The sequence below is a fragment of the Strix aluco genome, chromosome 5 (assembly GCF_031877795.1).
Source record: "Strix aluco isolate bStrAlu1 chromosome 5, bStrAlu1.hap1, whole genome shotgun sequence".
Taxonomy (NCBI): Eukaryota; Metazoa; Chordata; class Aves; order Strigiformes; family Strigidae; genus Strix; species Strix aluco.
In genome coordinates, this window is record NC_133935.1 from 44,068,327 (window position 1) to 44,079,878 (window position 11,552).

Below are 11,552 nucleotides of genomic sequence, written 5' to 3' on the forward strand. Positions count from 1 at the left end.
TATGCTCACATACTTACCCAGACAGTGTACTGGGGTTCTGGAGCACTGCAGTCTTTTGCAAAAATATAGGAGCAATTTCCTGGGAAGTAGTAGTAGATGCCATCAAATGTTTCAAAATGATACTGTCCCCACGATTTGCAAATTCCATCTCTGTCCTTACCAGAGTTAGGTACTGGAGAGAACACACTGAGTTTACAACAGGCACGGTAATCAAAAATTGACAGGTGTCACCAGCATATACAAAAGTAAGAGCTCAGACAGGAAATAAGAGCTTAAAAAGGAAATACATAACAAGGACAAAAGATAACCTCATTTCTTCAACTTTACATAAAATCAGTACTTTTTTTTAATCTTTAGGCTGCAGTTTTAGTCACGTGCGATCATAAGTTTTTTATTTGCTTCAGTGGAGACATTTTAATTATAAGTAGAGGCAAGGGATTTAGATCTGCTGCAGATCCTGGAAGACAATTCTTGTTGATCCCTACACGCAGCAGATTCCAGAGACCAGTGCACTGAAATAGTTGGTAATTTTATTTGCAGTAAGTCACTGTTTGTTAGAAAAATGCAGTGACTTTTTAGTTGTTCAGTTAACTATTGAACAGCTGGCTAGCTACTGATGTACTAGATAGTGATCTATCTGTTATCTATGTATCATTACAGACCAGGTGCTAAAATGTAGGCATTCCTGATGTTGCTCTATATATATCCCTAATGCATATCATTTTAATCCTCTTAGCTACTAGTGGAATGACAGTCCTACTACAGAGGAATCACAAATATGCTGTTAACAGTATTGTTTTAAAAACCTACACCTTAAATCTCCCGTCAAGCAAAACTTGACTCTTTTGGCCCCAAACTTACCAATTTGGCACCTGCTTCCTTGAGCCTGAAATAACTGACAGTCACAGTCACCTGCCTCTGTGCAGGCTGCTCCATTAAGGCACTCCTGAGGACATGAACCTGTAAGCAAGCATAGCAGCCTTTTAATAGATACAGTATTTTGCAAACGGGCTGAGAGTTCTACATTATATCTGTTTATTGTTAAATCATAAGCACCTATATTAGCTAAGAAAATTAACCAACAACAATCTGCAGGTTTTAACATTTACTTAATTTTACCCTTTGTGTTCCTTGGTTAAAAGAAAAGCATTCTCTCTCATTTGGTTTGAGACTTGTAAACTAACAAAGGAGCAAAAGGTCAACCTCCTCCCAGCAAACAAAAGGTCAAGTTCCCATGTAAAGCAACCAAATCCCAGTCCTGCTGACCTCAAAATACACAGGACACAGATTATTCTAATTGACTAAATTCAGCATAATTTATACATATGTTCAGCTCCTCCCTCTTAAGCATTACAGCAAAGGGTACATTCAGTTTATGAACAGTCCAGAATACATAATTTACAGTCAAAACCAATTATAAATAGTCTTCCTCCCATGCTAAAAAAAAGTCAGTGGAAAAGGTTATTTCTGCTTAAGAGGTAACTGGAGTCAGAGACTTAAGATTCCATGGGAATGGCTTGTTTTATATTTTAATTAGTAATTGTTTCAAAAAGCAATTTCATTAAAGGTTTTTATAGTCTGTTTGGAAGCTAAGACCTCACTGCCATCTACTAATCATTCGCTGAGTTCCCCAAAAGTGGAGAAGAAATGTAGTCCCAAAGCAAGATTTCATGAGGTTTTATAGTTGCTTTCCTTCTTGGGGGAGGATTAAAACCCTAGATACAAATGCTTACAGTCTTGCTGATGGAGATTAAAAAAACATTGCAAAAAGCAGGAAGTAAATGAAATAAACAGGCCCTTCCGCTCCCAATGAAGCCATGGTAAAGCTGCTAGTGATGTTAAATGGGAACAAAATGGGACCTTTACAGTAAAGGACACACAGAAGTTACCAGTGATTAAGAACATCAGCCTTCACTGTGAAAACTCCTTTCCATGCTCAGTTTTGAATTTTTTCCATTTAAGAATTGCTTTCCAAATATACACAGATACTCTGAAAATACCGACAAAGCAGAAAATACTGTTTATAGAACTGCACTAATGTGGAAAACTTCTTTGTTGTTGTTAGAATTGTGAGTTGGAAAATTACATATATTTATTTACATGGAAAAACACAATAGAAAGCACTTACCCAGGTATACGTATTTTCCAAGAAGGATAACAAAGTTTGGTTGCATACAATGAACTTTTCTGCAAAACAACTTCTGTAACTTGGACCTGCTTTATGTGCTTGTACAATGCTTAAAGTCCTCCAGGAGCAGCTGCATGTGCATTGCCTGAGCACCCCTGTCCCTTCACATAAACAGTTACACACCTCTCAGACATATTTACATCCTCTGCCAAGGCCAGAAAAGGTGGTAGAAAAGAAGAATTGCAATGGAAATAAACTTTTTTTTAAAAAATCAAAGGGTTGGCTTAGTTACCTGTTCAGGTTTGGCTGTAAGTCATTATTTTGAAAGTGCAATTTTAATGGGAATTTCCATGATTCAACATGGATAAAATGAGAAAATGAGATGGGGCAGGGTTTTGTAGTGGACATAATGAAGAGGGCTTCTACAACCCACATAAACACAGGAGAGCTGATAGGAAGGCAGCATTTTCAGGACCATCTCTCCTCCTGTGGGTGAGGAGCATGGCACTGACCTCCTGGTGGACTCCGCATCAAGGCCCCATGAAGGTGCGACCAAGGAGAGGCAGCTTGAATCTGTCAGAGAAACATAAAAGCAAAATCAGGGTGTTTGTGATTTACAAATGAGCTGATATGAGCCTGAGGCCTTGCTCTAACTTTGGGTTGGGACTTTTAATAAGGAAGAGTAATTTGTGGCTCAGACAGCACATGGTACAGCCGCAGGTGCTACAGGAGGCATCAGAAGTCTGGGCCAGTGGAGAAGGCAGTAACTGCAGGAACCAGCATGTGGGGAGGAGAAGGACAGCTTTTGGGGGGATGGGGAAGCATTGAGGTGCGCTGTGGGATCACCACTGGCCTCTTCTCCATGCCTTCCAGTGCCCATAAACCAGCAGGGCTCCAGCTCGGAAGTTTTGCATTTACATTTGGAAGGAAGAGTGAAGGGTCAGGGTGCATTCCTGCCCTTTTCATTTTGGTCAAATACCAGTAGTTGGAGAGCTCGAAGATGCGATATCCCTCCATTTCATCCTCTCCTCTAACATGCTCTGTGCCACACCCTGATTATCCCACTGTGGCCACTCCAGCTGCAATGGATTTCATTCCTCCTTGAGATCCTTCAGAATTTCATTTCAGTTCATCCCAAACAAAAGAGAAGGCGAATGTGCCTGATCTTCTTCCTGTCTTCTTTAGGAACTGGGGAGCATCAGACTGTAAGGAAGCCCTTAATCTGACCCAGCACTCTGCTACTGCAGCTTGTCACGTCTCATTGTCCCTTCCAACAACTGATCCCATTCCAGGCTGAAAGCACTCTGGGGTTTTGCCCCCATTAGTCTGATTGGAAAGTTTAGCAGGGTGAAGTGCCGGGTAGTTAAATATTTTCCTCTTACATTTATTCATAGCCAGTTTAAATCCCTTTGTTTTATAAAGCTTGGCCCCTCTGCTTAAATAGCTCTTCTTCCCTGTGGTTTTTATTTATTCCCTCTCTGATGTTCTATGAGAAAACAGTTACCCTTCTGTGCTCCCAACAGTCGTATACACCAGTCTTGCTTACATGACTAAGCAAAACAAATTGTTTAAGCCTTCGCTTGTAAGATAATTTCTTTCTTCCCTCTTGCCACCAGTCATTCTCCATGTCTGGAGTTTGAATTAATGGATCTCAAAGTGAACAGCACTGCGCAAGGAACAGGTTAGGTTAAGTATCATTAATGCCTTGTACAGTGACATAAAAACTTCCCTGTTCCCTATCAAACCACCAGCTGTAAGGCCCCCAGAACAAAACTATTCCTGGTCCCCATGGCCCATTTCTAGCCAGAGAGGATCCTTTCCCTCCCTTCACAACAAGACCCATTCCATTTCGCCTGATAATTACTCTGAGCCATCCTCCTCAGGAAAGCAGCTTTTGGCCTTTGCATTATTTTGGGGAGGCAGAGCATCCTTGTTGTGACAGCACTTCCCTGCTGGAGGCCTCCTGGGACACTGCCAGTCCTGAGGGCCCATTTCCCTCAGAGGCTCAATTCACCTTAGCACAGCATTTCACACCAGCTACATTCTGACTCAGTCAGGAGGCACATACATCTCAAAGCGACTCCGAGAAAATAATTTGTGATTTGGCAGCAGGCTCCCCACAGGACCGTGAGGAGGGACTGCCTTGGGCTTCCCGCCTGCCCCCATCAAGTGGGGTTATGACTCTTGTTTGGGCTCTGCAGCCGGAAACATGTACCAGCTGGGGAACAAGATTCCTCCGTTTACTATTAAATTTTAGTGCAACATTTCTGGGATGCAAGCTTGAGGTAGCGGTGGGCTGTGGCGGTGGGAACCAAGGCCAGGCCAGAGCTGCCACTGTACCATGTGTGGGAGGGAGCCTTGTTGGTGGTGCCGCCATTGTGCCTCTCACCAAACCCTAACAGCTTTCCAGGGATCTCTGTTTGCCCTCACAAAAGACAGAAGCATCGCGGTTTTATTTCCCATGGTGTGCGTCAGTTGGCTCGTCAGGGTGGGTTGCCCACCAGGTGCTTTGCTGGGAGTGAGTGAAGGCATGAGGCCATCGGCTCAGGGTGGGGGCGAGCAGGTAGGGAATAGCTGCTCCTCCTCACTGTCCTCCTGTTACCGTGGCCCTTCTCCCCACAAAGGTTCCTTTGTAAGGACAGCAAAGGCCCAGAGCAGAAAAGGGGGGACGGTTTCCCCTCCCTCCTGCTTCTGGAGGTATAACCTACCTCGGCTGTTACAAGATCTCTTTTCTGTCGAGTTGCATTAAACTCATTTCTGGAAGAAAACAAAAAGGATCTTGTATAATCAAAGGTCCCTGGAGCAACTTGAATAAGCAGCTCCCTGGAGAGAAGGTTTTCTCTCGGATTACCATCACTTTATCAAAGAGGTCTTTCTTGGGTTAACATTTAAAAGGGTGATTCTTCTTTTCCCTTTTTTTTCTTTTTGTGGTCTCATTTTACAGAATTGGGCAGCACTCCAATCTGTGCTTGGACAGGGAGGTACCTGGAGCTTGTGGGGAAGACGTAAATAGGCAAAATAGGCTTACATGACAGGATACAAAATTGTAAAGCAGCTTCATATTTACTTGACACTGCATGTGAGTGGCTGCAAGTTCCCTCAAGTGTTGTTTGAATATACTGTGGTGGAACTTTTAATAGCAAGAGATGACTCTCCAGCTGTAGTTGACTTAAATTTGTGATTAAGTTTAGAAACGAGGGCATCGAACTACAAAACATACTTAGTTTTATCAACAGTTCAAGATGGCATATCATTTGATGTGCATGTGTGTTCGCTAGATGTATTAGAGGTCATTAGACATCCAAAGCTATGTCCGACTGGATGCTTCCATTGAAATTGATGGCATAGTTCCCATTTAATTCAATGGGATCAGGAACATTCCCTAGTTTGGGTTTTGTTTGGATTTCAGCTTCTACATGAAAACTTGTATTGAAAATGTTTATTTTAAGGCTGTATAGCATTTACTTTTCTGTGCTTCAAATAGCAGCTAGGATTTTATCATGCCATTAAAACTGTAGAAGGATACTCATTTAATATATTTTTCCAGTCATGAAATCATGATCTCATGCTTGTTTCATTCCATTATTCCTCTAAGCTTTCTTGAGACCATAGAAGCATAATTTTTCATAAGGACCTCAATTTTTCAGCGGACCCATGTCCTTTATGTAAATTCTTTGAAAAGAGTTGTAAACATTCTGAAAGTGTGTTTTACATCCAATGTACATCTACATGACATTTTACATGTTGAATTCAAGGCTATATTTTACTTTCTAACTTGCACTGCGTCACACTCCTTGTTCTGTTTGTAGGACTCGACAAATAAGGAATAAAAGCTTACCTTGAAGTTCTTCTCAAAAGAGAAAGCTTGCAATAAGATCCTGTAAATTAAAAAGTCATCAGGTTAAATTATTTTTCTACAGTCTCACTCTGCACTTGGCAACCAACAGTTTGTCAAGTTTAAAACAACAATATTGAATTTTGTTAATGATCCTAAGTTTTCCAGAGCATCGTTACACAATATTTTTCTGTTTCCAAGGGATGTAGAAGTACATGCTTTCCTTCCTGAGCACTTGATTCTCTCAAGTACTCATCACCTGCAAGTTTCCATGGTACATGCTACCATGAAAAAGAGCAAAGAGTTCATAGTTCTTCAAAGGCTCAGAACTGATAAAATACAAGAGGTGCTCAGAGTTTTCCAGAGTCAAACTTCTAGAGTGGTTACCTATAATAATTTTCTGAATGTTACTTGTAAAACTCGATTGTAAATAATTTTAAATGCTCTAGAGTCCATGTTTTAAAAAACAAACAAATAGCCCAAAAACCTTCTTTCTCATGTTGCCTTAGAAATCTTTATAATTGCTGCAAGAAAACTATCTACAAGATCTATTTGTATTACATAGAAAATAGGATCATTTCTATAACTAGAAGAGCAATTATTTACCCTAGTATCCTAAAAATGCTTGAACTGCAGGTGCAGTCTGTTCAAACAAAATCATACCCCATTGAAAATCATTAGATGCTTACTCATCTGACAATAATGGTGAGAAAGCCAAGAAACGCATTTCATTCCTAAATAATTGTTTTGTAACAAATTTAGACATAAAAATGTATCTTTTTTTTAAGAAAAATAAGAGCTATGTTTTAGTTTCTATACCCATGAATGGTGATATATATAGTTTTTTAACTTGTGTTAAAAACTTTTTTATTTATTAATTCCAGCAAGAGTCAAAAAAATTGCTTTATACTGATAGAAAAAGAAGGAGCTGTAATATTAAAATATTTAGAAAAATGTTTTTAAAAGTTAGTATTACTACAAAAATGGAATAAAGTTCTTACCTTGCAAAGAGGACAGCAGTGAATGAAGCAAAAATATACTCCACGGTATCATTAAACTGAGCTTTCCCACAATGTTCATTTCAGTATAACTTAGTAATAGGAAATTTATCCAAAATAGTGGCTTTGATTACGATGGCATCTTAGAACATCTACAGTGTGTTTAAATCCTTTAAAAGTTAGATAGTTGGATGCATTATTTAAAATAATGCAATGCAAAAAAGGAAAAGAAAATGAGACATCAAGCTTGGTAGCTACATACGGCTTCAGGAGCTTTGCAAGTGTTGCATACAACTTTCTGACTGCATGTCTCTCATTAGTAATGCATGGTAACTCCTCAGCAGAGTCTGTATTAGTTACACTTTCACCAGACCTGAGAGTATTACTCCTCTGCTGAATTGAATCGGCCCTTTATAACACAGCAGACAATGACATAGAAATGTTGCCATGTCATGATGGTTTGAGAGTTCCTTCAGTCGTCACACACCTTTGTGTGCTTTGAGGCTTGCGCTGAGTGCTGCCCTTTACTGCTTATTACAGTGAAATATTTTTGCAAGACCCTGGAATGATGCTACTGTATAAATTATAACCAGATGGTTTTAGAGATTAACATATTAATATTCCTTATTTGTTCTAAAAGGAGAGACATGAACTTCCATTAAATAATACACCTGGATTTTTAAGAATATTTTAGATATTTTTTTTCTATAGCCTGCTTATATCACAAAAGAAGGCTTCCCAGAGGATAATTATATTTCATTTTTAATAAAACATGTTATGACATTTTCATATTAGTAAAAAGGAGAAAGAATTCAAGAGGGCCAATGGGGTTTGTTTCTAATTTTCATTAAAATATAAAACCATAATTTCACAAAAATTAAAAATTATCATATTTTAAAATAGAAAAATCTTACCTGCTTTACCCTAACAGAATAATTTAAAAGCACAGTTTTAAAGACACATATAATGCTAACTGAAACTGCTACTACTCATTTTATTGTGTGAAGCCTATTTTTGCCTAACCTTATACTCTTCCTAGGATGTGCTTCGTGAGACCCTCTGAGCATGCTACAGAAGGTGGATTTGGACCCAAATAAAATGTAGAAGTTGATGGCCTCTCTGAGTTAAAAAGTTCTCCCATTATTTCTTCTAGCCCTTTCTCTTCCATGCTCCCCAGCTGGAGTAGAAGAGAAGGCAAAGTAAAACACTCAACCTCCCCAACCACAGAGAAAGACAAAACCCTGTGTCCACACAGCAGCCAACAGTACTCATGCAGGTTTGGGATTGCTGGAGGCCCAAGGATACTTATTGCAAACTGATACAAGTTCTAATACTACACTGTATTGGAGTACTTCTTAAGAATTATTTTTATTACTGTTGGATCTGAGAAGCTGACGTTCACATAATTTACATTTCAAGAAGTTTTTTGCTTTATTTTTACTTCTGACTAGCTATGGGATGGTCAGCAGCGGGACTGTATCTCCCAGCTTAGTTTCGTCTGCTCCATGTGGTCCAAAACTACTCCAGACTGCAAACAGAAGCAGAAGTGAGTTCCTGATCCAAATTAACACACTGATGTAGTCATACTCACAGACTGTGAACTATTATGTGGGCACCTATATTATAGGAAGTAGGAGAGGCTACTCAACATTTTGCTCTCTCATAAACCTACTCTTAGAGGACAATGCCTTAGGTTGCTCTCAAGCTGAGATGAACCCAAGCATTAGAGCTTCCAAATTCCATTACAGTCTCTGTGTTATCTTACTTTCAAGCTAAGTTTGCTTTAGAAACTGTTTCAAACTCTTCTGAGAAATCTGATCTGGGATTCTTCCCTTCCTCAAGACCATGTTTTACACCATGCTTCATATGCAGCTTCACAAGTAAATCTTTCCATTAATATAAATTACCTATTTTCATTTAACAGAAACTATCAAAAACAGGCTTTTCCTTTTTTTTACTATTTTTCTATAACAAAGTTGAGGGAATATTTGGTGCATGCTAATATTTCATAGCTGTTTAACTTCTAACATTTAAAAAGTAGTCCAAGCCTCATCAGCTGCAGAGGGACTTTGTCAGAGTTATAGCAAAAGGCTTCATTAGGTCTGGATATCTCTGCTCAAGGCAGGGTAGGAAATAGCACAGTTGCAAGCACATGAAGGATGTTAGCTAAAAAGGAAGAAGAATTATTCAGCCAAGTACATTGAACTGTAACTCAGAGGACTATATTAAGAAAAAGATTTTAAAAGATCGGATCAAATTATATCAAGGCAGTGACACGTTATCTACACAAGTAGTAGAATACTCACATATTGGGACTTCGGAAAATTTTGAACAGAAAAAATGCGTTAGAAAATAATCACTGTTGTAAGAAAACAAACACAGTACAGAACATACTGATCCACACTTTAAAAAAGCCAGTGTTACATTTTTAAGTTACAGATTTCTCTTTATAAATAAAATTTAAACATTTTGATGTTCATGTATTTCCATGCTACAGTCAAAAATTATTTGCCCCAAATTTTCCATCATAACATTTGAAAGGACTTAATTTTATATACGGGTTATACAGTTTATCAGGGTTATAAACAGTGGGTGAGAAAATAACTGCTTTCAGTGGCACGGGTACAAGCTTGCTCTGGTTTAGAACAGGATCCACTGTCATCATTAACAAAACGTGGTACTTTTTAGACCTTGCACTTCAAGCTTCATTAAACTGGTATTTTCAACGAAGAATTCAAATAAGTCCACATTTTGATGTGCGCACCTGATCTTCTTAAGGATTAACATCAGTGAAACTAATGAAAGAGCTGGGCGATATGAGGCTAGGGGCATTTCCTCTTCCAAGAACCACCTCCACAGCTGCTCAAGAACCTCGCCAGGGACTTGAAAATCAAACTATTTCTCTGGGGGAGTGTGTCTCTGGCCAGAGCAGATGCTCAATGACAAGAGCTTGATTGCCATCCCTGCAGAATCAGGACATCAGAAAAGGAAACATTTTTATGAGCAGGTTTTCTCCTTACACCTTCAAACTTCACAGTAGTTATGCTTCCCCAATCAAGTTAAGCCCTCTAGTGGGTGATTAGTAAGTGACCATTTAGAACAAAAATCTTCAGCCACCCAGCCTGATTCCATGAACATTTCTCATTTAGAAAGCAAGTCAGTTGGGCTGACATCACTCTACAGGATTAATGGGGCATTTTTGTAGGATTAGAGTTCGGTTCAGAAAGCATTTTTATTGTGCTAAGATCCTTTTGGTTGAAGAAATGACATGTAGATAGCATCTCTGGATATATTAGTAGCAATGCATGTTTTATTTTCAGCCTTTCCATAAAACAGCAAAACAAAAATCCCCAATTCTTACAAGCCGTTCTGTGGGTAGAAAAACTGATACATCAGGTTTCCCCATAGCTGTGAAATCTACCCCTAAGGTTACTGGCATCAGGTATTGCATCTCCCCCTGCCTCCCTGAGTTTCACACCACAGTAACTTTGTGTCCTCTCTTTTTCCCTGCGTCCCATGGCTCGAACAGCTAGGCAAGAATCAGTTTTGGACAAGCCATGGCATAGGGTACATATGTGCCAACTGGCAGGGCAGTACACATTTCCTAAGCAATGAGTGAGCCATTGCTTTTCAGTCACCACATGAGCCAAACAACTAAAAGGCTTATTTTTCCTCAGCTGAACCTAATTAACATCTATCAAGATGCCAATTTTCACAAAGCTCATAGGAATTCAAGTAATCAACTTTGAAATTAACCTTGCATAGCATCTTTTTCCTTAGAAAGCCAGGATAGGAGGCAGAGCATTGCAGTTTTCAGCAGCCCAAGAGCTAGAATAATTTGTGAGCAGCTCTGCTACACGGTAGAAACTCTGAAGAACTCACTGGATGAGAAATGGGTCAGATCTGAGGGTGCAGAAAGAGGGGACTGAAGAAAGCAAACCAAGCATCTTGCCAAAGAGGCAGCAAAAGTCCGGAACAGAATATCTCATTCATTTAGCATAAGACAACAAATCCTGGCATGTAAATTGGTGATAGAATATACAACAGTCCCCTCTGCTTCAATGGGAGCGTGAGGGGTTTGAATAAGAGCTTCTATTCGGGTCATGTAATGCAGTATTTTGTGGCAGACTCTGACAGCTAAAATGGGAGATGGATGGAGAATTCCTTTTCAGAAGGAATTTGTTCAAGTTACACGTTTAACTCTTGAATAACTACACTTCAGTTAAAATGCCTTAAATGCTTTTCTACAGAAAAAGCAGAGAGACATCATAACAAATAACATTTATAAAAAGCCACAAGCACCTATTTCCCTAAACTAGAGCAAAAAGGCAAAATTTTAATATTCTTTGCAAATTCACAACTCACAACGGAAGCCGATTTAACTTTGTGTTGACTGAGTACACTGAAATGACCTACCACTAAACAAGTGAAAGAAATACATTAATAGAAAGCCCAACAAAATTCTGAAGTATCAAGGTGCTCCTATAGCAACTTCCATATTGGCATACAAGCATATGATAGACACAAAAATACTAGGCTTAGAGAGCAGTATAGCAGTAGCTAGGCTCTCAGTTGCTTAGTCTCCAATGCT

At 39.3% G+C, this 11,552-nt stretch overlaps 1 protein-coding gene across 1 annotated transcript in view; it reads right to left on the bottom strand.

The window, feature by feature from the left end:
• OTOGL (otogelin like) overlaps window positions 1-7,043 on the bottom strand; it is a 102,002-nt gene extending 94,959 nt beyond the window's left edge. The window contains exons 1-6 of the mRNA XM_074825887.1: window positions 6,965-7,043; window positions 5,967-6,006; window positions 4,837-4,885; window positions 2,641-2,701; window positions 862-960; window positions 18-172 (exon numbers count right to left, since the gene is read on the bottom strand). Coding sequence (XP_074681988.1) covers window positions 18-172; window positions 862-960; window positions 2,641-2,701; window positions 4,837-4,885; window positions 5,967-6,006; window positions 6,965-7,043 — 483 coding nt within the window. The remainder of the gene's footprint in view (window positions 1-17; window positions 173-861; window positions 961-2,640; window positions 2,702-4,836; window positions 4,886-5,966; window positions 6,007-6,964) is intronic.
• Window positions 7,044-11,552: the final 4,509 nt, after the last annotated feature.